This window comes from Columba livia, chromosome 25 (assembly GCF_036013475.1).
Source record: "Columba livia isolate bColLiv1 breed racing homer chromosome 25, bColLiv1.pat.W.v2, whole genome shotgun sequence".
In the NCBI taxonomy this organism is placed as follows: Eukaryota; Metazoa; Chordata; class Aves; order Columbiformes; family Columbidae; genus Columba; species Columba livia.
Genome location: NC_088626.1, coordinates 4,590,720 through 4,617,439, shown reverse-complemented (window position 1 = coordinate 4,617,439; position 26,720 = coordinate 4,590,720). Strand labels below are relative to the sequence as shown.

Below are 26,720 nucleotides of genomic sequence, written 5' to 3'. Positions count from 1 at the left end.
TCCTTGCAAAGGAGTAGCCACGGCCCCAGTGCAAAGAAGCATGAGGCCAATTCCCATTGTCATACTGGGAGTCACTGGGGGCAGCGGGGACCACGGGGCGGATGCTGGCGAAATAATTCATGGAAGGGTGTTGGAGAGCTGTTCCCCAAACCTCTGGCCCTGAGCCAGGCTGGGTGATGCCAAAGTAAGGTGGGCTGTGACGTTTGGGGTGTTTTTCTGCCTGCTGGAGTGATTTTAAGGAAAAATACATACGCGGGGAATTGGAGATGTGGTCCTGCCTGCAGGGAGGGAAGCGAGATGCTGCTCGGGGTGAGCTCCTGCATCCCGGGAGAGCCGGGCAGGCATGGGCTGGGGCAGGGACGGCTTTTCTACTGCAGAACCACTGAGGAAACAGCAGCGTTTCCCTAGCGGGATGCTGAGCATTGAGGAAACAGCAGCGTTTCCCTGGCAGGATGCTGAGCATTGAGGAAACAGCAGCGTTTCCCTGGCAGGATGCTGAGCATTGAGGAAACAGCAGCGTTTCCCTGGTTGGATGCTGAGCATTGAGGAAACAGCAGCGTTTCCCTGGCAGGATGCTGAGCATTGAGGAAACAGCAGCATTTCCCTGGCAGGATGCTGAGCATTGAGGAAACAGCAGCGTTTCCCTGGCAGGATGCTGAGCATTGAGGAAACCAGCATTTCCCTGGCAGGATGCTGAGCATTGAGGAAACAGCAGCGTTTCCCTGGTTGGATGCTGAGCATTGAGGAAACAGCAGCGTTTCCCTGGCAGGATGCTGAGCATTGAGGAAACCAGCATTTCCCTGGCAGGATGCTGAGCATTGAGGAAACAGCAGCGTTTCCCTGGCAGGATGCTGAGCATTGAGGAAACCAGCATTTCCCTGGCAGGATGCTGAGCATTGAGGAAACAGCAGCGTTTCCCTGGTTGGATGCTGAGCATTGAGGAAACAGCAGCGTTTCCCTGGCGGGATGCTGAGCATCGTGCTCAGTGCGGGGCCGCCCGGTAGGAAGTTTCCCTGGAAAAGCCACTTTTCCCCTGTGTCTCAGCAGGGGAAAAGCCTCTCCCATTCCAGCCTCTCCTCATTTCACCCGAGCAGCAGGAAGGGCTGGGAGACAGGACCCCTCAGCTGCAAGTCCCCCCTTGTGCTCCAGATTTGGGGCTCAGTGGGGTTTTAACCCTTCTCTCCCCAACAGTTGTGCCATCTGCTTTTGGCTGGGTTTTATGGAAAGGTGGGAGGTAGATGTCCAAATCAACCTGGGCTTTAAGAGGGTGCCCAGCTCCTTGGTCTGGTGACAGCTCTTGTCGACATCTCACCAAAGCACAGAGGATGGGTCGGGATGCGCATCCACCTGCGTGTAGCTTTGCCACGGTGACATGGTGCAGTGCGGTGGCTTTGCTGGAGCCCGGGGGGGCTGACGGGGGATCCACTCTGAGTCTTGGGTTATTTCCTCCGACCGCCAGCCTGGGTGGGGAGGATCCTGCAGGGATCAGTGTGGGATGGGTTTGCATTTGGATCTGACCCCAGTGCAGCCCCTGGGCTTCTCCTGAGCCTTCAGCTGCCACCTCCATGGCCCTTTCCTGCAGCATCCTGGAGAGCCAGGATGTCCCATGGGCTCCTGTTCTGCCATCCGGGGCTTGAGGACCAACCCTGCACCGCGATGGGGCTGGATGCAGCCATGGCATCTCGGGGTGACGGCCAAGTTATCCCACTGCCATTTTGGGATGGTGATGGGTTAACCCACAGCCATTTGGGGATGGTGGTGGGTTACCCCGCTGCCCGCACACTGCAGGATGGGACTGCTGAGATCCAGCTCTGGGAGGCTGGTGCAGAGGGTGAAAACCCGGGGCAGCATCCACACTCTTTGTATTGGAAATGGTAATGGCACCCACACACTTTACAGGGGCTGCAAACCCCCTGGGCTCACTGACACCCAGGGCTCAGGGTCCCGTGGAGCAGGTGAGGGACAAGTCCGTGGCACTGAGCATGTCCCTGCCTGCTGCTGCTCGCCCGCTCGTGTCCCAGCCCATGTTTGGTGGCACTGGGGACGTGCACTCGCCCCATGCCGTGGGACGTGGCGGTGACCCAGCTCTGCCGGTGGCTGGGAACGCGCCCGGGGACGCTGGAGAAACTTCCCCTTCTGCCGCGATTGGGAAAGTGCCGCACGCGGGGTTTGTTCATCCCAGTGACTCAAGGTCCTGGGTCCCTTTTGACCTCAGGTGAGCTGGGTTTGTGCAGAGCCTGTACAGCCCTGGCACCCCCAGTGCTCCCTGGGTTTGGCCATGACAGCCTTTGGGGACACCATCCCTCCTCCAGGGCTCCTGCCAGCTCTGACATCCCCTCCGGGGCTTGGGGACCTTGCTGGGATCTTGGGGACAGTGCAGCTCATGAAAACACAAGGGGCTCGGATGTCTCCACTCCCCATCACATCACAGGGCTGATCCCAGTCCCACAGGGGATCTGATGTCCCCTTGGATCAGGAGACATTCGATGGAGCTGGCAGGGTCCGGTGTCACCACGAGGGAGGTCAGGGCTGGCAGCAGAAGGAGAACGTCACTGTCCCGTCACAGCCATGTGGCAGGAGGCAGAGGGACCGGCAGGTGCTTGGCGGGGACTGGGCAAACCGGGTTTGGCAATGCTGTGGCTCCCACTGCAAAAATCCTCCTGGGCAGGGGCCACTGCTCAGGGCTGGAGATGTTCCCAAGGCTGAGGGTGGCTGTCACCAGCAGAGGGTGGCTGTCACCAGCGGTCCCCTCTCAGCAGAGCTCCAGTGCCCCCATGTCTCCCCCACCACTGGGCACCACTTCCCAGCCAAACCCGTCCGGGTTCCCCCCGTGCTGGCTGGTGCCTTTGTGGGTGCGTGAGGTTCAGGGGAGCGACAGCAGTGCCAGAGCACCCGTGACACGCAAGGAAGCTAAAATTAGGCGGCTGCGTCTAATCTAATTTAATCTCCCTTTTCCGCCCGTATAACAGGGATTAGCCTGGCTGTGCAGGGCAGGGAGGCTGGGCTGAGCTTGGGGTGACCCAGCCGGGGGTCCCCATTCCCGCTGGGGATCCCTCTGCAGGGTGGGCTGCTTGGGGTGGGTGGGCTCGGGATGCAGCTGGGTGTTTTAGGATGGGTGGGCTGGAGGTGACCTGCGTGCTTATGAGAATCCACAGAGGAGCAGCAGTAGGACGGGTGGATGGATTCCCACCGGTACCATCCTCCCCTCTCCTTCCACCTTTGCGGAGCGTTGGGATGGGCAAAACTCCTTCCTGGCCGCGTAGCCAGGGAAAGGTTCCTTGGCAGCTCAGCCCCAAGGTCCATCCCACGGCTGCCGAAGAAAGAAAAGTTCTCGGACCGGTTTTCTGCTCCCGGCCCCACACAGGGCTGGGTCTGCCCGAGTTCAAGGCTTCCGGTGCGTTGGGTGACCAGGCAAAGTAAATAACCGGTCACCGGTGTCATTCTTGTGCCGATGGGTTCGTTTGGGATGTGTGTGTGTGTGGCAAATGAAACGTTGTTGGAAAGTATGTGGAGCAGCGCTGGAGCGGTGAATCACGGGGCAGGTGATCTGGGATGAGTTAATGCTTCTCCTGGAGCGGGTCCAGCTCCCGGATCATTGCAGCTGCTCCGCGCCGCACGGCGGCCTCAAGAAGGGGATGTGCTGGGTCTGGTTCTCAATTCCTGCCCCCCTCCCACTCCGTGCCTCGGTTTCCCCAGCAGAAAAGGGGGATATCGCCCTTGTTGGGTTTGCAAAGCTCCTTCTTCGGGGCTCCCAGCCCTCTGGGGGGATTTGGCTCAGGTTGGCGCCCGTTGCACCCAGAGCCGGTCCCAGGACCCCGGGATGCTCCGTCCCCGCTCCAGCCGCTGGGCACGGCCCTTCCTTTCAAGCTCCGGCGTTGTCATTACCACAGTCATTCGTCTTTAAAGAATCGCATTAGAGAAATTAGAGCCGTTTGTAGCTTCAATCCCTGCAATCAGCCCATTTCCTTTTGCTCAGGAACGCGGCATTAAATGCCGATAGATTATTACAAGCCCATACAAAGTCAGGAAGCAGCTGGGAGGGATGACTTGAAAAGATTTAGATTTTGAGGTTTGTTACGTGAAAGAAATTACTAAACCTGTTAGAAAAACTCATCTGAAATTAAAAAGTCACTTTAAAAGCAGGTGTTATTTAGAGGAATACATAGGCCAGAGAGCCGACCCTCCTGCCTTTTCTAGACTTGGGTGTTATCTGGCAAATAAATTGAGTCTTGGGGAATACATCTCCCCAAATAAACTGGTTTTGCAGAGGTGAACTGAGCTACCGAGCGGGACAGAAGGACGAGACAGAGCCCTCGTTCTGCACATACAGTTGCTTCCTTCATCCAGCCGGTCCGGCAGCAGATGGGGAAGGTGGACAGATGCACCCGGCTATTTTTAGGCTAAATGCTGCTTTAATTTCATCTTAACCACTGAGAATTTGGGTATTTAATAAAAAAAAAAAGCTGGATGAGAGGGTGAATTGAAATGCAGGCTCACCGAAAAGGATTAAAAAGCATCAGCTGCTGATATGGGGTTTTAACCGAAACCCCGGTCAAAGCGGGGCTGGCCGGGCAGGGGCCGGCAGGACGGGATCTGGCAGCGGGTTGGCTTGGCCACGCTCCTCCAGCTCCGTTCTGGTTGCTTCTCCCCCTCTCTTTCCTTTGAAATGGAGTTTCAATTCCTTGTAACAAAAAAAAATGATGTAAATGACCACTTAGAAGGAAATATTTACAAGGTAAAGCTGTGAAGAGTTTGAGCTGCTCCGAACAGGTTGGGAAAGCGCGGCGGGGAGCGGGCAGACGGGTTGGGTAACTCCCGCCCCAGGGCTGCTGGGACCGGCTCTGCTGGGCGGCCGGAGCGGCGCGGAGGGCGCAGGACGTGCCACCGGCCTCGTACGGCTCCGGCAGCGCCCGGCGAGGGGCTTCGTGCGGCCCCACAGCCACAGGTGGAGCAGGAGAGAGGAGCTGGGGGCGGTGAGGATGGCGGGATGGTGGAGGCAGATCCCGGGCTCTCCCTGGGGTAACGCGGGGAGATGTTGCACAGGATCCCAGAATGTGAGGGGCTGGAAGGGACCTGGAAAGCTCATCCAGTGCGATCCCCCCATGGAGCAGGAACACCCAGATGAGGTTACACAGGAAGGTGTCCAGGCGGGTTGGAATGTCTGCACAGAAGGAGACTCCACAACCCCCCTGGGCAGCCTGGGCCAGGCTCTGCCACCCTCACCAGGAACAAGTTTCTTCTCAAATTTAAGTGGAACCTCCTGTGTTCCAGTTTGAACCCATTACCCCTTGTCCTGTCACTGGTTGTCACCGAGAAGAGCCTGGCTCCATCCTCCTGACACTCCCCCTTTAGATATCTGGAAACATGAATGAGTCCCCCCTCAGTCTCCTCTTGTCCAGCTCCAGAGCCCCAGCTCCCTCAGCCTTTCCTCACCCGGGAGATGCTCCACTCCCTTCAGCATCTTTGTTGCCCTGCGCTGGACTCTCTGCAGCAGTTCCCTGTCCTGCTGGAACTGAGGGGCCACAGCTGGACACAATATTCCAGGTGTGGTCTCCCCAGGGCAGAGCAGAGGGGCAGGAGAACCTCTCTGACCTACTGACCACCCCCTTCTAACCCACCCCAGGTACCATTGGCCTTTCACAAAGCTCGGGGTGTGCTGAGTGTTTCCCCCCAGCCCTTCCCCATGCACAAGCAGCAGTGCACAAGGAGCGGTTCACACGCATGCAGGGGTTGGAGCCCCACGGGCCGCGGGCTGATGGATGCGGAGTGACGGGTGCACACGGGCGCTCACGTTGAGGCGCACGTGACCGCGCACACACGCAGCGCGGGGCATCTGCAGGACACACGGTGGCACACACAGACACTGGGGACAGCCCAGAGCGCGGGCACCGACACACCAGTGCGGGCACCAACACCACACACCAGTGCGGGCACCAACACCACACACCAGTGCGGGCACCAACACACACCGTTGCAGGCACGGACACACGGCGCTGTGTGCATGGACCCCACACATGCTGCTGTGTGACCCCCCCGGGTGCACACGTGCCAGTGTGCACAGACAGTGTGCACACAGCCCCCCCACTATGCACACCCCACACAAAAGGCATCCACTGCCCCTTGTGTGCACACCCCACACCGGTTCATGCACACCCCACCAGTGCACACACTGACCCCCCCGAGTCCACCCTCGCTCCTTCTCCACCCCCCTCAGTGCCCACCTGAGACCCTGTTCATACCCCCCCATCCAAGATCCCATGCACCCCCCAGTCCATGCACAGACACCCCCATAAGCCCTCACCCCTGTCATGTACCCACAGCCCCCACCTCAGTTGACACTCATCTCCCTTGCACTGACCCCCCGAGATCCTGCTCACCCCTCATAGACCTGGCACCTCACACCAGTTCACCCCAGTACCCCCCAATGTACCACACACCCCCAGTGCCCCCCAGCCCCTCCCATCCACTCACACTCATCTGCTCCTCATCCCCTTCCAGTGTGCACCCGAGATCCTGTTCACACCCCGTCACCCTGCACCAGCTCACCCCTGTACCTCCCATTGGCCCCCCCATTCCATTCACTCTTATTCCCTCAATTTACTCTCCCATTCACCTGCCCCCCCATTCACTGCCCCATCCTATTCACTCCCATTCCCCCCCATTTATTTCCAACCCCCCTTGCACTCCCCCATTCACCCCCATGCACTCACATGTTCCTTCCCCATTCCCTGCCAATCCCCCCCCATCCCTCCCTTTTCCCCCCACTTCACTCCCCATTCACCTCCCACTCTCTCCCCGTTCTTCCCCCCATTCCTTCCCATTCTCCCCCCATTCATCTCCCCATTCCCCCCCCATTCATCTCCCCATTCCCCCCCACTCCCCTCCATACTCTCCCTGTTTCCCCCCCCATTCCACCCATACCCTCCCTGTTTCCCCCCCCATTCCCTCCCATTCCCCCCCCATTTCCTTTCCATTCCCTCCCCTTTCACCCCCCCCCATTCCCTCCCATTCCCCCCCATTCACTCCCTGTTCTCCCCGCCATTCCTCCCCATTCGCCCCCCCATTCCGCACTCATTCAACTCCCCATTCCCCCCATTTCCTTTCCATTCCCTCCCCATTCACCCACCCCCGTTCCATCCCATTCCCCCCCCATTCACTCCCTGATCTCCCTCCATTCCTCCCCATTCGTTCCCCCGTTCCACCCTCATTCAACCTCCCATTCCCCCCCATTCACCCACCCCCATACCCCCCATTCCCCCCCCATTCCCTCCCCGTTCTCCCCCCCATCCACCCCCCAATTCCCCCCTCCCTCGAGCGCCCCCTAGCGCCGGGCGCCCCCCCCACGCCGGTCACACACCCTCGCTGTTCAGCCAATCAGAAGCCGCCGCGGCGCCGCGTCACTCGTGGGCCGGGGGAACCTCCTCAATGAGCCACATTGTCGCGGCGAGTCCCGCGGTGCGCAGCGCTCCGCGCCGCTCCGCACCATGATCGCCTCCCACCTCCTCGCCTACTTCTTCACCGAGCTCAACCATGACCAGGCGCAGAAGGTGAGGGGCGGGACGGGGGGGATGCGCGGGAAAAAAGGGCCGGGGAGAAGTTGGGGGTGGGAGGGGAAGAAAAAAAGGAGGAAAAAAAAAGAGGGGGGGAAGTAGGAAGAAAAGGAAAAAGGGAAAGAAGGGAAAAAGAGAAACAAGGGAGAAAGGAAAAAGAGGAAGGGAAAAAGGGAGGGAAAGGAGGGGAGGGAAAAGTTTAATAAAAAAAAAAAAGAGAAAGGGGAAAAATAAAAAGGCAAAAAGAAAAAGGAAAAAGTGAACAAAAAAGGAAAAATAAAAAAGGGGAACTGAAAGGAAAAAAGAAAAAGGAGAGGAGGAAAGAAGTGAAAAAAGGGGGAGATGAGAAAGAAAAGGAAAACGGAGAAAAAAGTAAAAAGAAAAGAGAAAAAGGGGAAGAGAGCGAAAGGAGATAAACGCGAAAGCAAAAGGGGAGCGGGGCAGCGGGCGGGGGGCGGCGGGGTGGCCGCTGTGGCCCCGGCGGGGCCGCCGTGCGGTACGTGCCGCGGCGGCTGCGGGACCACGCGTGGCCGGGCGCCCCCCGCGGGCCGGCGGCGGGACGAGGAGGAGGAGGAGGAAGGGGGACGTGTGTGTGAGTGTGAGTGTGAGTGTGAGTGTGTGTGTGTGTGTGTGTGTGTGTGTGTGTGTGTGCGCGCCTCGTGTCTCCGCTCCCCTCCCCGTCCGCCCCCGCGGGATTCGGGCCCCCCGGGGCCACCACGTGTCGCCGCTTCCCGCCGCGGAGCATCCGCGGAGCATCGCCCGGAACCGGCACCTTCAGCCCCTCGGCGGGAACCCCCATTGCACCCCCGCCTCCTCCACCTTGTCCCCGGCCGCGTCCCCCACCGCGGGGTGACCCGGGGGTGCCCCTCGGGCTGCCCTTCCCCAGGCTGTGCCCCCCATCTCCTGCACTGATGGGATCGAAACCACCCCCTTGCCTTCTCCCCCACCTTAATTTACGGGTCCTGAAGGACCAGGCTGCGAATGTTCCTGGACTGCAGATGACAGTCCCGTTGGGATGCTCGGAGCGTTTGTCACCAGGAGTTCAGGCACTTGAAAAATGCGAGTGCTTCTGCTTTCCTCTGGCTGGTGGAAAGCAGCCGGCCTGTATTTGGTCAGGACAGCGTTCGAGCTCCAAACAGCAAGTGTTAAATGACTCCTGGAAAAAAATGCTGGCTGGGGGACAACATGAAGGCTCAGGCTCTTCCTCCTGCCCTCTGCCAGAGTTTGGGGCATCTGAGGATACATCAGAGCTTTCAGCTCTGAGTCCTGAGGTTGTGCAGTGGTTCCTGTTACTGAGATCACAGTGCCAAGATGTGCAGGGGGGCAGGATTTGCAAATGTCCCCTTAATAAAAGGCACAATGTAAAACACACGGGCGCAGAGAGCCCCGGCTCGCTCCATCGCCTAACGCTGGAGAAGCCGATGAGAAACAAAACTTGCCACGTTGGCCTTTTGCCTGCGTTAAATAGGAAGCAAAACAAGAGAGAACATTAAAAGAAAAACCCCAGCAACCCAATAAACAAAGTACATAGAAATAACTTCTCAACGCAAAGCGGTCTGTAAGGAAATAGGGGCTCAGCTTCTCCCTCCGCTCAAGTGTCCTGGGTTGTGCAACAGCCAAATCCGCGGGAAGGGGTTGTGTAACCCGACGGCAGAAATAGGCCAGCGGCTGCTGCCGCTCGGGCGCCGGGCAGCTCACGAGTTCCTTATCGGGAGCTGGAAATAATGGAGGGGAAAGGTTCTGGTTTGAGGTATTTGGCTTTGTCGCCCCATGGGAAAAGGGTGTGCGAAGCCTCGGGAATCGGCTTCGTTTTCCTCCCGGCTCCGAAGCTCGAACAAAATGAGTTGTTGAGATTTGTGTGCGTGTGGGGAAAATACCCAGGAGCCGTCGTCCGGGGCTCTGGCTGGTGTGGGAGATGGCGCTGCCCTCCCGGCCCAACAGTCGCTGCCACAACTGCGTTTTCCCTGGGTTATTTTTAAACAAATGCCTGTGAATCCTCCGGGAAAGACAAACCTGGGGTTGGTGCAGCCTCCGGAGGGGGAGAAGCGGGGAAGCAGCTGGGCTTCCCAGCTGGATGCTTCCACCATGGATGCAAACATTATTCCTGGGTTATGAATCTTCCCCGGTAAGGAAGGGGGGAGTCCCCGGCACAGGGGCTGAAATTCTTGGAAAGCTGTGATTTCTCAAACCCAAAGGCTTTACCCAGGCTCTATCCACATTAGGCCCTTCAAAACAGACCCCAAAATAGGGTTTTTCTTCCTGTTCTTGACATGGAGCAGCTTTACCTGCTCTGCTGCCCATTTGGGTTGTCACATACAGCCCCAAATTCCTCCTGCCCTTCGCTTGCCCAGCTGCGACGTGGGTTGCAGGACTGACTTATCTAACCCCCAAGGGATTGTGCAAACTTTAATTAACCTCAGCAGCGTCCTTTGAGATCCCGGCTTGAAAGTTTGCCGCCGATGAACCGCGTTCCCTTGGGATGTGCCGGCTCACTCCGGCTTTCCTGCTCCCTGCACCTCGTCATGCGACGGGAGGCGAATGAGCTAAATAACCAGACTCTTCCTCCCCATCCTTTGTAACAAGGAAAAGCTGGAGATGGAGTTAATTTTCCTGTATTTGCCGCCGTTCCCAGGCAGGGGCAGGTTTTCCTCGGTTTTATTTTGGTTTTCCTTTGCCGAGGGATTAGTTTTACCCAGCCCGTGGCTCCCTGGCTGTGTCTCGCAGGCTGTGGGAGGGACGCGAATTCCTGGAAACCAACTTAACAGCTTCTCTGTTAAGGTCAAGGGCGGGACGGCCTTTCCCGTGTCCTTGATGCCTTCGGGGAAGTCATCACATATCCCCAGCTTGTCACTGCAGCTGCCCTGGGTGCTGCCTCAGTTTCCCCAGGGAAATGGGGGTGCTCCGAGGGGTCTCGGTGCCTGCGCGGATTTCTGATCCAGCAGCATCCAAGGGCGATGCCCCCTCAGATACCAAGAGAGAAAGGGGTGTCGTGGAGGCCGGCGGGGGCTGCTCAGGGCTGGTAGGAGTGGGGACCAGTTTGACATCTCTGGCTCCTGAGCTGGGAACCAGAACGTTTTCACAGTTAAACTGGGCTTTTCGTGGAGCAGCGGGGTCACCCAAGGGTGGGTCCCGGCTGCCGCTGATGCTCTGCAGCGTGACTTCTTCACCATGGGTGCCCAGCTCCACCTCCGGCGTGGGGTTCAGCTGCTGTCCCGGGGCGGGGGGATGAGGATGGGGAGGAACCGGCCGAGCAGGAAACCATCTGACTCACTCGGGTTCAAGATGACTCCAGGCATGTGTCATCAGAGGCTTGGCTGCAGCGAGGAGGGCACGTGGGGTTTAATTCGGCGCCGAGCCCTCAATAGCAGCCGAGGACGTGGGTGCTGCGGGGTCAGGGCTGCGGGAGGTGGGTGCAGCCCTGTCCTGTGTCACCCAAGGCGGGGAGCTCGGGGAAGGGGATGAGCTGGTTCCCCGCGCTGAGTAACGGCGCGGTGACACAGGGACACGGAGCGCCGGTTTTCGGTACGGACGGGTCCGTCCTGCGGCGCCCATCCCTTTGCAATAAAAGTTGCAAAGTGTGTGCCAGGTGACGGTCCCCAGCCAGGAAACAAATCGCTCTTCGTGCTGGATGCTTTCCCAGCTTCGCTTTGCGATCTCGGTGACCCGCTGCCGCTCCCCCTGCCTCAGTTTCCCCAAATCCATCGTGTTGCGCTGTGGGTCTGGGCAGGACGGGGGCATGGCCGCCTGCTCGCCCTGGGCTTGCACAGCATCCCCCTCTGAGAGAGTGAAAAACTAGAGTGGCCTTTATAAAAAGCAGCGTGTTTTAAGTTCAAAGCTGGGCTAGGGAGGGAAGTAATCTAAAGACAAAGTAATTTCAGGCAGAGATTACCCTGGAGAGAGGATTGAGTCTGCACACTTGTGGGTTAGGAGTGCTCAAACCTTCCGCAAAGTCGAACATCTCTCTGTTGTTCTCGTACACAACAAATAATTGAGTTTCTGTTGCCAGAAAGGTAAAGAATCCAGCCCAGAAAGCAGCTAAGCTCTTCCAGTGTTACGCTGCTGAAATTACGCACATGTGGATGAAAACAATAGGGACTGAAAATGTTCGTTCCCAGTCTGGTTCACGTCAGACACGTGGCTTTGCAAAGAGACTCAGAGCAAAACTAAAACTAAAGAGCAGCAGCTTCCCCTTCACAGGGACAAGGAACATGAACAAGGAAGATGTGGAGACTTTATTGCATGAAAATAAACCACCCCCAGTCCTTCCCCTTCCCCGACACCCTTTGCCGGGCAGGAAGCGGTTGCGTTTCTCCGGAAGCTGCCGTCGGGCTGTAATTTCCATCACTGAGAGCAATCCTGCCCCACGTCCCCCCGAGTGATGGGGAAAAGGGTCCCCATTGTCCCCATGAGCTGTTCCGAGCCATTCTGAGTCATTCCACCACCATGCACTGGGGACAGTGACACAGAACAGATCTGTCAGGGACTGTTTTTCCACTTTAGCAAGTAGCTGCGTTGATGGGAAACATCTTGCAAACATATAAGCTTAGGAATTAATTATTTTTCTCCATGGACAGTGGCATAGTGTTGGAATGAAGTTACTCGCAGGTTAATGCATTTGTAGGACCAACCGCTTAGGGTGGTTGGGAGGATTAAGAGAAGTCTTGAGGCAAAAGGGCATTGTCCAGCTGTGGTGCTGGTGGCCGAGGTGTGGGTTATGCCCATCATTGCAAAGGCAGACCTGGCTTTTGGGGTGCTTTAAGCTCAGCTTGGCACAGCACAGCTCACTCGGCTTCCAGCAAAATTGGGCAACTCGAGGTTTCTTCAGCCTTGGGGCCGGTGGACGTTGCCCAACGGTGGCCGCGCAGCCGGGCCGGGCAATGTCGGGCACGTCCTCAGCAGCGGGGGTAGAAATCAGCCGAGCCTTTGGACACGGTTCTGAGCCAGGAGATGCGGATTTGCTCAGTTTCAATTAAAAAGAGAATAAAAACTCACGCATTGAAGTCGTTCTGCCCACAGTGGCTCTCGCAATCTGCTTCTCTAACAAAACGTCCTGCCCCGAGCAGCCGTCCTTGGCTGTGCGCACACCCAGCGCTTCCCAGCTTCAATCTGTTCCTTCTCCGCTCAGTTTAGATTTCCTCAGGTAAACACTATTATTTATAATGGAAGGTTTCCAGAAGTTCAATTGCCACGTTCCGGATCCCAACCTGGTGACTTTGTTTATTTGGAATTAGCAACGATCTTAAAAAAGGTTAAACAACCCAGAAAGTTGTTTGTCTTGAAAGATATTAAGATATTCACTCATGCTTTGGTGCCGCAGACTAATTCCCCTGTTTTAGCAGATCTTTGCTATGGTTTGGGGTGCAGGGGGGTAGTTGGGGTGGTTGTGGCTCTGTTGGGGGTCGGTGCCCACCGGGGTGGTCTCAGTGGGAAGGGGCTGAGCTGCCCGCAGGACGCCCTGACCCGCCTGAGCTGCGTCCACAGAAGATGATCCAGGTCTTAAAGGGCTTTGGAGATTAGCAGAAGGTCACCCTGTTTCTCGGGCTGCTGGTTATTCCTGGTGCGGTGCAGCCTGGAGGACATGGGGAACGTGCCGAGCGGTGCCTGTCCCGGAGGACGGAGGTGACGCCTCCACGCTGGCTCCCCAGGCTGGGGTTTTGGGGCTGGTAGGTCGTGCACGCAGCATCCTCACCGCCCTGGGCCTTGGGCAGGAGCGGAGGAGCAAACGACGGCGGCTTTTTGAGCATCCAAAACGCCCACTTTTGCTGGGATGAGACAAAAAAGCGAGCAAAGCCAGGTGTTGGGCAGCAGAGACACAGCAGCAGCACAGGGGTTTGTGCCAGGCGACGCTGGGATGGGGACACCTCCTTGGGACCCTGTCCGTGCTCACCATGGTCCCCCAGGACCCCCAAGCATGCAGTCTAGGGAGGGAAGGTGTCACGGCGCTGCTGGGCTGGGTTTGTCTCTAATTGTCACCCCCAGCCTAGTCAGATGCTGCTGGAGCGGAGCCGGGGCCTGGCTGAGGTCCCCTCTGTCCCCAGGGCAGGTTGGTGGCTCTGTGGAGGTTGTGAAAGGCCCCTGTAAGCCAGGATAACGCCATCTCTGCCGCACAGCTGAGAAACAGGGCTGGGCCGTCTGTCCTGGGTCCGTGGCGTCTGTCCTGGGTCCATGGCATCTGTCCTGGGTCGATGGCGTCTGTCCTGGGTCGATTGCATCTGTCCTGGGTCCATGGCGTCTGTCCTGGGTCCATGGCGTCTGTCCTGGGTCCATGATGTTGACCGATAATGGGAGGTTTCCCTCCCTGGGGCTGGTGGAGGAAGTTAATATGGTATCATATATTAGGAAAAATAAAAATATGAGGAGTAGTATTCTATTGGAAAATAAAGTCGATTTATACCGAGGTTAGCAGCAGCACATCAACCTGAGGCAGATACATTAGTTGCTGCTGTAGTATGAGCATAGAAAGCATTTATAGTGGCCAACAACATACTCATAACTGCTGGAACACCAGGGCACATGTATTTAGAAGATAGAAAAAGTGCTTACAAGTCAAACAGGCGTTTATTAAAGATGGGGACAATTCTGATCTTTTCTCACACCATTTCTTTCAGTTCCAATAATGTAGCTTTCAAGCTACCTCGTGGACAATTGTGCAAAAATCCAGATGATATAATGGGCAGTTGTTGCACACTGATGTGGTTGCACACTGGGGTCTGGAGGAGGAGGAGGGTGGAGGTGACCTGAGCAGCGGCCGCGTCCCTGTGCCGGGAACCGCGGCAATTCTCAGCAAGCGAAAGCAAACAGGAGGGCAAGGAGGGGAATGTTTGTCTTCCTGCTGCTGGGGTGGATAGGGAGGAACAGGTAAACAGCCGGCACTGGGAAACCTCCAGCTTTCCTTCTCCTTGTCCTTTCCCTCCCGCCTGCCTGCTCTCCTGGCTGCTCCCGGTTAATGGCAAAGAGCTGGAAGCGCTGGGAGAAATCAGGGGGAGGTTTTACCCATCCCATTCCCCAGGGAATAAAGCGTCTCGGCTGGGCTCCGCTCCATCCTCCCACCTCGCCACAGCAAATGGAGACACTGGGGACTCGGCTTCCAAATTCCCAGCGGAGCCGGGGTTGGGGAAAGGCCACGCCGAGCATCCCAAGCCAGACACGCAGGCGGCGAAACCACAGCAGAGCTGTTTGGTTCAGCCCAGGGTCCCGGCAGCCGTGAGCGAGGTCACGCTGGGGCGCTTGGCTATTACTCGCCCACAAAATGCCCATTTCCTATAGCGTAGCCCTATAAAAGAAAATTCATGCTTGATTTCTGATGACCTTATGTTACGTGCCTACAGACAGGTGAGCTAACTGGGTGGAGTTTTCCTCTTGAGTTCTCAGGGCTTGCAGCTGCCCTTTAATTAATTTTAAGTGAAGTTAATTGAAACAGGGCATAGTTTGGCAGCTGGCAGTCTGTCCACCTCTCTGATTCCCTTCCCTGCTCCGGCCAGGCTGTGGGAACACGCACAGCGCTTATGGATGTGTCAGGGAGGAGCTTTTTTGTGCCTTTTCCAGGGAAGAGAAGATGCTTTGAGGTCATTTAGAAGGAGCTGGACATCCTCACAGCCTCAGCATAAGGGCATAACCAATCGCCAGGAGCAGGGGGGTGGATTTCTTCCCTTTCTGGCCGTGGCACCCACTGGTGTCACACGGTGTTGTTTGCTCAAGGGGGTTGAGCAGCTCTTGGCCACGTAACCCTTCGTAGGGGTGATCTCAGTGGGGAATGGATGAATGGGCAGTGGATTCCGGCCAAGCATCCCTCACGTAGGAAGCGGCCCTGGGGATGAAGGCCGAGACACGTTGCTGCCGCGGTGCGGGAAGGGCTCTGCAGTTGGAAAACCTCCGGCATCGACCTCCTGACTCATGGCAGGGAAGGTTGTTGAGTTTGGGTCCTACTTCTGTCGCAACCTGTTTGGGTGAATGAGCGGGGAAGATGCTGCGGAGCAGCAGGAGCCCCTTGGGGTTTGGTGCTTCCAGCACTGTCTGGGCAGGGGATGCTGAGGAGGGCGCAGGTGGCATTTTGTGAGCTCTGTGCAGAGCGGCCCCGATGCACAGGACAAGGTGCCGGAGGCCAGTGTGCATTATCAGCACCGGGAGATCAGCTGCCGCGGCTGTGCCGGCTGTGCCGGGCGGGCAATGTGCTGGCACAGCCGTGTCCTGCGCTCGGCTGGGTCAACACCCACTCCTGCTTCTTGCATCAGCCCTGGCAGACACATGAGGCGGGCTCAACGCTGTCCTGAGTGTGTCACGGGGGTCGTGCCTATGTCCCCAACTCTCCAGCTGACTTTTTGGCTTTATCTCCACCTTTCAGATTGACAAGTACCTTTACGACATGCGTCTCTCCGAGGAGACCCTCCAGGAGGTGTCGCAGCGCTTTGGGAAGGAGATGGAGAAGGGGCTGGGAGCAGACACCAACCCCACCGCCTCGGTGAAGATGCTGCCCACCTTCGTGAGATCCACCCCCGATGGGACAGGTACCGTGAGATGGGGGATGAGCAGTGGGGAGGTCTTGGAGGTGCCAACATGGGCCAGGAGGGCTGGGGCCACCCGTCCTCGCAGTGCTGCCAAAATCCATGCACCCGTGGCCACCTTCACTCCTGGGGTGGCTTCATCCTGCTTCTGCTGAGTGAGGCTTAGCATGGGAACAGGTCTCGTCCTCCCTCTGTGCTGGGACTGGAGGGGCTCCCAGTTCCTACCGGTGGGAGGGAGGGTGGGAACGAGCCCTCGCATGCCCTTCCTGGCAGGACATGGACGGTCATGGGTCCGGCTCATAGACGTCATTAGCGCGGAGGGGCAGCGGTGCCAGCCAGAGCCACGAGGGCTGTGGGAGGGGACGGGGATCTCCGGACTCGCTTCTCACAATACGGCCTTTCTGCCCGATCTGCAGCACCCTCCCAGCCGGGCACATCCCCGTTTTGGGCTTCAGCTTGCTCCTCAACCCAAAAACCAGCTTGTTTCGCATCCATATGGGAAATTTCTGCATGTCTCCTCTCCTAGCGTGGTACTTTGGGAAGGAGCTTTGCTGTGGTCCCTGTGGCGTCACCCCCTGCCCTGCCCTGCACTGGTGTGCAGTGGGATGTGGATGCTACCCGGGACCTGCTGGTGCTGGAAGCTGATGGAGGGTCCTGGCTGCTGAAGGGTGGGGGGACAGGGAGCCCCGAACAGCCGGAGCTGACCCCAGGATGAGTCCCTGGGCTGGGGGGTCCTGCTGGCTGGAGCTGCTCAGAGCTGGAGTTGCTCCAGCATTGGCACCTTCGTGGTCTCCCAAGGCAAGGACAAGGTGACAAGCTGAAGGTCTGTGCCACCAGCCATTTCTGGGTGGGTGTTTGCTGGTAACATCTCAGCGAGGTCTGGGGGGTGGTGGCAGCACCTCCTGAGTCCCTGGGGGGTCACCAGCATCACAGAATGTTTTGTGTTGAAGGGACCTCCCCAGCCCCCCCAGTGCCCCCCCTGCCATGACAGGGACATCTTCACCAGCTCAGGGTGCTCAGAGCCCCATCCAGCCTGGCCTGGGATGTCTCCAGGGATGGTTCATCTACCACCTCTCTGGGCACCTCGGCCAGGCTCTCACCACCCTCAGGGCCAACAATTTCATTATATCCAGCCTAAATCTCCCTCCTTTAGTTTAAAACCATCACCTCTTGTCCTATCACAACAGGCCCTGCTGAAAAGTCTGTCCCCATCTTTCCTATAAGCCCCCTTTAAGTACAGAAGTGTCCCTGCACCCAGAGCCGTCCTACGTGCCATGTGCTCGGCCCTCCCGGTGCACGTACACTCAAAAACTGGACCTGGCTGCCTGCCCCGGGATCAAGATTTCAATCTATTTAAATATTTGAGAATATTTTTAATTACAAGGATGGCTGGAATGCCGCTCCTGGCCATGGGAACTATCTCAGCTGGGTGCTGGTGGAGTGTGTCAGAGCTCCCGAGAGCAGATCTCTCAGCACCCTGACCCGTGTTGGGGAGCAGGTACAATCCCTCTCCTTGCCCTTTCAAGAGCGAGCCCCGGCTTCCTTCACCATATCCTCCCCATTCGTGGCTTCTCCAGTGTCCCAGCTGGTATTTCTCGCCTGCAGCAAGCTCAGCACGTGGGGAGAAGCGGCGCGGCAGCATGGAAAATGTTACGCAAAAGGGATGATCACGGGGCTGCAGCTGCCCAGGGCCTGGGGAGCGGGAGGGTTTTGAGCAAGTCATAGATCAGAGAATAGTTTGGGTTCGAAGGGACCTTCAAAGGTCATCTAGTCCAGTGCCAGGTCCTGGGGAGCCGAGAGCCGGGATACAGCGGGATCTGGGCTGTGAGCGGCGTCGGTGTCTGTGCTGTTTTGGGGGGGCTGGAAGGCGGCATGTCGGGGCCATGTGAGGCCAGCCTGAGTGGAGCTCGCTGCCGGCTTGTTGGCACGTGGCTTTGTGACGAGACGGTGTGACAAGAAAAGCTCAATGTCCAGGGGTGCTTCCTCCTTTCTTCTGCTTTTTTTGGAAGCCTCTGGGCACAGTCTGACTTTGGCCGGGCACGTAGTCCTGCTCCCAGCGCTGCTGCAGCAGCTCCGACCCGACCCGGTGCCACAACGGGTTCGGGGGCTCCGCACCGTCCCCCACGAAGCCTTCCTGCCCCTCCTTGCCATAGCACTGGCTGTCTCTGCTTTTGGATTATGTCCCATTTAATGCGCAGCCGGCAGCTCCCCAGGCGGATGAGAAACGCTTATAGAAATACAAGGTCACATCTGTGGGTTGAAGTCAAAACAAAGACCCATCTCCCGACCGCTCCATCCTCCTTGTGGTGGTTTCGCCATTCCTGATGCAGCGTGATAAGGGAATTTCCGCTTTTGAAGTGGGATCTCTCCTAAAAGCAACTTCGCTTGCTTTGCTCAGCTCTGGCTCCAACCAGACGCCTGCTGTGCTCCAAACAAGCTTTTTCTCAGAGCCCCAGTGCTCCACCACCGTCCTCCCTGCTCCTTTCCTGGTTGTTTCAGGCTTTGCTGGTGTCACCGCGTTTCCTCCTCCATGTTGACACAAGGATCTTCTGGCGCATCCTCCGTTAAGCCCCAGCAGCTGATAGCCGTGGCTTGGGCTTTTCAGGAGGATGCTGCAGGGCTTTGGAGCTCAAATCCTGGAAATTCAAAGGGTGGTTCTGGGCTGGATTTCTTGAAGGGTCTTTGCAACATCCCTCTCTTGGCTGGGGGGCTCAGTTCCTGCCAATAACCAGCTGCTTCTGCAAGAAAACTGGCTCACATGGCCCGTGATTTTGAAAGGCTTTAAAGAAGATGCTGGTTTGATGCCCAGAGCCCCTCACCTGGTGATTGAGTTTGCTCCCCAGCAATGAATCACACTGGGGAATTGCTGCCAGTGCCTCTCGCTGTGGTCAATGTGAGCCGCTCCTTGCTGGACGCAGTTCTGTCCAAAACGAGCCACCAGGTTAATCCCGGATCTTTCATTGCTGCAAACCCACCACTTCACATCCTAAGCCCCTTTGCTGCTCTCCAGCGCTAATTCGGTGGAGATGCTGATGTGAGCACCAGGGCTTTCACATCTCCGGTTCGGCTGGAATCCGCTCGAGTGGCGGGAAGGAGCCGGGCAGGGCTGGGGATCCGGGACCTGCTGGGGTCTGCGCCGCCCTGGGGAGATGAGCCTGGACCTGCTCCGGCTTCTTCTCTTCCCCTTATTTTTTATTAAGCCAATTCGACCGAGGATTCCTACAAAATGGGATTGGAAGCCTCGAGGTTGGCTCGGACATGATCCCGCGCGCCATGCTCCGGTCCCCCGGCCCCCACTGAGCTCCTGCCCGCTTTCTCCCAGGGAGTGTAGGCGTTTCTAAAGCCACTAAACGCTCACCATTAGGTGGTTTGTTGAGAGCAAACAGACCCTTGAGTCAAAGCTCCGTGTTTGCCCTTGCTGTTTGGGCTGTGAGCTGTGTCTCTATCTTATCACATAACGAGGGAGCCCTAATCAACGGGAGGAACCAGACGTGATATCGGCCGGCGGAGCCCATCACGCAGCCATATCGCTTCAGCCTGGGAATTTTTTAAGAGAGATTTTGCTGCTTTTTTCCTTCCTGAAAGCTGATCCACCCAGGAATCCACCCCTTGACTTGAGCAGCCGCCACTTGAACCACTTGTCCCTTTTCTGTGGCCGCTGAGCAGTTAGCAACGGGGGCTTTGGGTTGGTAGGTTTGGTCCTGCTGCTCGGTGGCCACAGTCCGTGGGTGGCGGGTCAGGGAAAGCCTGGCAGGGGCAGTTCAGCCAAAATAGCGGGTGTGCAGGACAGGGGACGGCCCTGTCGCCAGCTCTTTGGCCTATTTTATTTTTGGATATCTGTTCCTCCTGGATTCCCTGCGTTATCTCCAAGGAGCTGAGCAGCCTCTTGGCTCCAGCATCCTTAGCCCTGGCATATTTATCACCCCTGAGGTATTTTTCACGCTTGGCTAGCGAGCAGAACAGCATCTGTGCCTATGGTACTGCGGCAGGAGTACAGCCTGACCCGTGCTTGGGGCAGAACGCGGTGCCAGCCGTGCCCAGCCAGGCATCGCGTCCCGCTCCACCCGTCCCCACCCCATGGCGGCCACGCTGGGAACATCGAGACCTTTGCTGAGGGATCCCCTGGTGCATCTGGCTAAAGAGCCATGGCCAAGGCCGGGCCCTGTGTCTGCAAATGAGCTGCCAAACTGCTTTAAACCAAAGGGTCACTCAGGTGTGAGAAGGAAATACCCATGGTTTTCTGGGAGATCGGACATGCGGGTGCTCCGCTGGCTCCCACGCTGTTCTCCAGCCGGGTGAGCGCTGGATGGCGCAGCTCTGAGTGTTCAAGGAGGGATGAGTTACGAAGCTTTGGTGGGGTCTGGTTTTGCTTAGCAGCTCTCACGGGGGGTGTGTGGTGCTCCCGAGGTGAGGGTTGGCCAGAGCCCACGCAGGGACTCAGCTGAACTTTGGCTTTTCTTAAAATAATGGTGTAGCTGCCTTGGCATCAACTCATCCTGCCGGCCAGTCGATCTCAGGGTGTAACCTCAGCCAACAGCAGCCGGAGCATTGCGGCCTGCACAGGGTGATGGGCTGGGACCCCTGAGATCCCGGACCCCACCTGCCCCGTGTCAACCCCAGGGTGATACCCTGGTACGCCGGGTGACACCCTGACCCCCTGGGGTGATACCCTGATCCCCTGGGATGATACTGTGGTGCCCCGGGGTGATACCCTGATACCCTGGGGTGACACCCTGACCCCCTGGGGTGATACCCTGATCCCCTGGGATGATACCGTGGTGCCCCGGGGTGATACCCTGATTCCCTGGGGTGACACCCTGACCCCCCTGGGGTGATACCCTGATCCCCTGGGATGATACCGTGGTGCCCCGGGGTGATACCCTGATACCCTGGGGTGACACCGTGACCCCCCTGGGGTGATACCCTGATCCCCTGGGATGATACTGTGGAGCCCCAGGGTGATACCCTGATTCCCTGGGGTGACACCGTGACCCCCCTGGGGTGATACCCTGATCCCCTGGGATGATACCATGGAGGCCCGGGGTGACACCCTGATACCCTGGGGTGGTATCCTGATGCCACAGGGTGATACCCTGATCCCCTGGGATGATATCCTGACCACCCCAGGGTGATATCCTGACCCTCCAGTGCTCCCCCTGTTCTCCATCCCGAGCGCCAAGGCTATTGAACTCTGTTCAAGACCTCTCAGCCTGTCTTATTCCTCATCTTCTCATTTCCTCGGAGCACAAAGACAGCTTTTCATAGACCTTTTCAGCCGCAGAGGGATTTTCTAAAGCCGCCCTCGGCCCAGGCTCCGAGTCGGTCACCGTCCGCAGTTCCCTCGCCCCGAGTCCCCGGCGGGTCAGCCCCAGGAAAGGCATCAGGACAGATGGACGCCCCGCGGGCTGGGACCGCGAGCTGCCTTTTCAGCTGGAGTCACTGGAGATGCTGGCTGGCCTGGTGGCGTTTGAATACTAATAAACCACGCTTTTTGTTTCGACTGTAGCCCCTTTGTAAAGGCACCGGCGGGCACAATGCGGTCCCCGGGCGCTGTGATCTGCCCCGGGGAGCCAGCGCAGCACATTTAATGCATTCAGAAATCGAACACTGCTGAGAGAGGGCTTTCCCCCAGCCCTCGCCCCACACTGCTAGGTATTTAAAACAGCCAGCTTGGCGCTTTTCCCGCAGCCTGGGTCTGGGTTGGTCCAAAATTCAGCAAACTGCCTTGGTGCCTGGGACAATAAACACAAACCGGAGGGGAAACCCGCTGGGCTCTGCCCTCAGGTCCTGGAGGCAGCTGGACCTGGGGCTCCCCTTGGCTAACACCAGTGGAAAAACGCTCCTGCTGCTTCTCCGGCTGCCCAGGAAAGGCAACAATGAGCCCCTGAAGGTCTCGCAGGATTTTTTCCCTCCCTGGTTTCCTGCTTACACCCCAATGTTGCCTTCGGCGAGAAGCCACATGCCAGGAGTGCACGGGATTCCTGGGGCAGGGGAGGTTGTGCTGGATCGTGGCAGCCAAGCCTGAACACAGGTTGGCTTTTCTTTTCCGTGTATCAAATGTTTTGCCAAACTCTAGTGTTTCAGCAGCTGGCTGGAAGGATTTTAACTTGAGAATGAGGAGCTTTTGTGGGCATCCTGTGTCAACAGGGCCAGGAACGAGTCTGCTGCCTTCTTCTGTTCTTCTGTTTGGGCACGGGCTGGTCTGGGGGGGGTGGTGGGGTCTGTCCTTCTGCCAATAGATACACCCCCAGCTCAGCCATCATCCCCACGCTCCAGCCCAGGGCAACAGGACATGTCCCAAAGGAGCTGCTTTGATCCCCCATCAGCTCTGGGGGTGCTGAGGAAGGGTGGGAAATGCAGCCACAGCTCTGATAAAATAAAACATAGTATCTAAAATATAATAATAAATACAATAATTTAAAAAAATGTAAAAAAATCATACCTTATCCTCGTATTTGTGAGGTAGCTTGTTACTTCTTCACGGCTCTGGGCTCTCTGTGCTGGCACCGACGCTGCTGAAAGGGACCTGCAGAGTGATAACAAATGGTGGTTCTTGTCCCCACAGAGGATGGGGATTTCTTGGCGCTGGACCTCGGTGGCACCAACTTCCGCGTGCTGAGGGTCAAGGTGTCGGACAACGGGCTGCAGAAGGTGGAGATGGAGAACCAGATCTACGCCATCCCCGAGGAGCTCATGCGGGGCAGTGGGGTGCAGGTGGGTCCCACCTCCTCCCCATCCCCACCCGCCCGGGTTCCCCCCACCTGCAGAACTTCCCCCCATGGGAACACCCATCTGGGGCAGTTCTGCTGCTTTGGGCTGGTGGCACCTGAGACCTGGAGCTGGGCCATGGGGCTGGAGCAGCTCTGGGCACCCCTTTGCTGCCCTTCCCAGGGGGAATCACAGAGTGTCAGGGGTTGGAAGGGACCTGGCAAGCTCATCCAGTGCAATCCCCCCATGGAGCAGGAACACCCAGATGAGGTTACACAGGAAGGTGTCCAGGCGGGTTGGAATGTCTGCACAGAAGGAGACTCCACAACCCCCCTGGGCAGCCTGGGCCAGGCTCTGCCACCCTCACCGGGAACAAGTTTCTTCTCAAATTTAAGTGGAACCTCCTGTGTTCCAGTTTGCACCCATTGCCCCTTGTCCTGTCACTGGTTGTCACCAGAAGAGCCTGGCTCCATCCTCCTGACACTCCCCTTTAGATATCTGGAAACATGAATGAGTCCCCCCTCAGTCTCCTCTTGTCCAGCTCCAGAGCCCCAGCTCCCTCAGCCTTTCCTCACCCGGGAGATGCTCCACTCCCTTCAGCATCTTTGTTGCCCTGCGCTGGACTCTCTGCAGCAGTTCCCTGTCCTGCTGGAACTGAGGGGCCACAGCTGGACACAATATTCCAGGTGTGGTCTCCCCAGGGCAGAGCAGAGGGGCAGGAGAATCAGGAGAATCTGCTTTCCTGGGGTGATTAGCTCCTGACACTGAGTCTGGTGATGATGAGGCCCATGCATGTGATGGGGTGACAGACCCTGGTCCCTCGGGCAGGCCGGGGTGCGGGCTCTGCTCTGGTGCATCACCTCGCCTCACTCTTTGCCTTTTTTTCAGCTCTTCGACCACATCGCCGAGTGCTTGGCCAACTTCATGGAGAAGCTGAAAATCAAAGACAAGAAGCTCCCTCTGGGGTTCACCTTCTCCTTCCCATGTCACCAGACCAAGCTGGATGAGGTGAGCGAAGGTCTCACATCCTTCCAAGGATTGGAGTGCAGTGGGACGGGGTGAGCTCTCACCTGTCCCACACTGATTGAGCTTTTGCTTTTAATTAGCAGCATTGAGTTTGGGTAGTGTATAAGGTCTCGGTGCTGAAGGGAGTAAAGTATGCGCCCTGGGGCTTGCAGGGGTCTAGAAGGTGATATTTAACGTGCCGGTCACTCTGGCACAGTCGCCTCCACAAAACAGCAGCTTATTCCCCTGCGCAGAGAGAGCTGAAGGAGCGCGGCTGCGGCGGGAGCGGCTCCAGCCGCCCGCAGCCAAAGGCAGCCAGACGTGCCGAGCATCACATCCCATCCCCGGCACGCAGCGGCGCAGGGGAGACGCGGGGGGGTCGCCGAGCCCCGGGCGAGCCGGGAACCGAGGGCTGTCAGCTCCGCTCAGCCGCACCGGCTCTGCCGACCGCGCCGGGAGACCAAACATCTCGGCGAGCAGTGCGGCGGGGACACGTGGCCCCGCTCCTGCGCCCGCGGCCGCCGCCGGCTCCCGCTCCTTGCCCTGATCTCACCCGGCGTCCCGGGCAGGGCGGGCGGCTCCATGGCGCGCTGGCCACCCGGCACGTCCTCCCTGCGTGGGAGCGCGGCGGTGTTTTGGACCAGCGATGGGGCAAGTTGTGCTCTCGTGCCTGAGCGGTTCAGCAGAAGTAATGAGGAAGGAGATTAATGCTTTTCCTCGTGGTAGATGCGGGGACTGTATAAAAAAAACAAACAAAAAACAAACCAACAAAGACACTGGGAGAGGAAGCATCTGTCCCCAGTGACCTTGTCTGCTTCTCTCCATGCCTCAGTTTCCCCATCTGAGTGTTTGCCTCTCTAAGGCTGGAGATTTCAATGCAATCGAGTCCTTTCCCTTGCCCCGAGTCTCAGCGCAGCCTCTGTGCGGGTGGCTGCGGTGGCTCTGGTGCCTCTGGCCACAGGGATGATCAGACCCCCACCCCTTTGGGCCGGCTCAGGGAGCTCCCGTACACCTGTGAACAGCTTTTGCTTCAGGGCTCCATAAAACGAGCCATGGGAATCGTGTTCCTTCCTGCCGGCAGGAGCAATGAGCAGCTCACCTGCTATTTCGTGGCCATAAACTTTATCTGCACAGAGGTGCGGAAATAATTGCTGCTCTCGCTGATAACAGGAGGGACTCACGGCCGTGCTGTGTGTCCCTCCAGCCCACGCCGTGCACGGGGAGCGCGCTGGGTGGGGGGAACACTTGTGGGTCCCTCCTCCTGCATCCCTTCTGGCTTTTTCTCCATAGAGCATCCTCGTTACGTGGACAAAAGGATTCAAATGCAGCAGCGTGGAGGGGAAAGACGTGGTGTCGATGCTGCGCAAGTCCATCAAGAAAAGAGGGGTAAGAGGTTGGGCAGGACTGGGGTGGTGGGACCGCCACCCCAGTAGTTGGTTCCCTGGCACAGGGACCATGACAGGAGATGTTTTGGTCTGTTTTGGCCGCACTGACTCCATTTTTCTTCTCTCCACCATCTCAGGATTTCGACATTGACATCGTGGCCGTGGTCAATGACACCGTCGGGACCATGATGACCTGCGGCTACGACGATCATAACTGTGAAGTTGGCCTCATTGTGGGTGAGTTGCGGCAAGGAGGGAGAATTGGGATTGATTTCTGCATCAGCTCCAGGAGGAGATCACATTTCTTGCAGTTTTCAGGGTCTTTTTTGGGGAAAAAGAAAGGGGAAGCAATGTTAGGAAACCAGCATTGCTCAATGTTTGTTTTCTTCCGTCTTCACTTTCTGTGTTGTATTTGGCTGTTGCTAATTATGGGGGATGGGGGAAGGCAGGATCCTCTCTCACTCCATCCCTGTGCCTGTTTCAGGTACCGGTACCAACGCCTGTTACATGGAGGAGATGCGACACATCGACCTGGTGGAAGGGGACGAAGGCCGCATGTGCATCAACATGGAGTGGGGGGCGTTCGGTGACGACGGCGTGCTCAACGACATCCGCACCGAGTTCGACCGCGAGATAGACATGGGCTCGCTCAACCCTGGCAAACAATTGTAAGCGGATTCTTGGCTTCGGCTCAGGCTCGTGGTTTGCTCTGCATTGTCCGTCCTCCCGTTGCGCTGGCGGTGGTGGCACCGCAGAGGTCATCCTAGTTAACTAGGTCACCGCGTCCTCCGCTGTGCCAGCTACGCCGATGCACACAGGGGCTGTATCCCAAATTTGGGGTGATGCGCCCAACTGAACCACTCAACACCCGCTTCCTCTGAGCCTTTCGCTCCAGTGTTTTGGGTTCGGTTTCTTGCCAGCCCAGGCAAACGCCACCACCTCACATCCATGTCCCATGGATTTCCCATTCCCTGGGTGGCTTCAGGCAGCACAGGTGGGATTTGGGGGGTTCTCTGCAAACTGACAGACCCCCCTCAGGTAGCCACAAGTTCTCCTTGCAGGCTGACGGTTGTGTCAGCGTGGTTTATTTTCTCAGTGAAGGGATAAGCTGCTCTGGAAGCAGATTACCTGGATTGCCTTTGCCCCTGGAAGGCTGCCAGGTGTTGTTCACACCAACCTGCCGCCATCTCACGGCACAGGCAGCCGAACAAACGCGTCTTGTGCTTTTCCCTGGGGCAGGTTTGAGAAGATGATCAGCGGGATGTACATGGGAGAGCTGGTCAGGCTCATCCTGGTGAAGATGGCCAAGGAAGGGCTCCTGTTTGGAGGAAGGCTCACCCCAGATCTGCTCACTACCGGCCACTTTGAGACCAGATATGTCTCTGCTATTGAGAAGTAAGTAGGATCTGGGTGGTTTCCTGTGGTTCTAGCACATCTCCTGACATCTGTGCTGGTGGAAAACAGCACCCATCGCAGAGCTATACACAGACCATCATGAGCCAGCACTGGGCCCTTGTGGCCAGGAAGCCAATGGTCCCTGGGGTGGGTTAGAAGGGGGTGGTCAGTAGGTC

At 57.6% G+C, this 26,720-nt stretch overlaps 1 protein-coding gene and 1 long non-coding RNA gene across 3 annotated transcripts in view; one reads left to right on the top strand and one right to left on the bottom strand.

The window, feature by feature from the left end:
• Window positions 1-1,542: 1,542 nt before the first annotated feature.
• On the bottom strand, window positions 1,543-7,495 carry LOC135576364 (uncharacterized). 2 transcript variants are annotated; one of them, XR_010468069.1, is made up of 3 exons: window positions 7,358-7,495; window positions 4,498-4,681; window positions 1,543-3,898 (listed from the first exon to the last, which is right to left on the bottom strand). It is a non-coding gene; the product is annotated as an uncharacterized LOC135576364 (long non-coding RNA). The 2 variants fall into 2 exon arrangements; XR_010468070.1 differs by lacking the exon at window positions 1,543-3,898 and having other exon boundaries at window positions 4,393-4,681.
• The window catches only part of LOC102090555 (hexokinase-2), a 31,563-nt gene continuing 12,256 nt past the window's right edge, over window positions 7,414-26,720 (top strand). Inside the window, exons 1-8 of the mRNA XM_065041116.1 lie at window positions 7,414-7,547; window positions 15,892-16,054; window positions 22,617-22,765; window positions 23,648-23,767; window positions 25,055-25,150; window positions 25,287-25,386; window positions 25,634-25,817; window positions 26,389-26,544. Coding sequence (XP_064897188.1) covers window positions 7,485-7,547; window positions 15,892-16,054; window positions 22,617-22,765; window positions 23,648-23,767; window positions 25,055-25,150; window positions 25,287-25,386; window positions 25,634-25,817; window positions 26,389-26,544 — 1,031 coding nt within the window. The 5' untranslated portion in view covers window positions 7,414-7,484. The remainder of the gene's footprint in view (window positions 7,548-15,891; window positions 16,055-22,616; window positions 22,766-23,647; window positions 23,768-25,054; window positions 25,151-25,286; window positions 25,387-25,633; window positions 25,818-26,388; window positions 26,545-26,720) is intronic.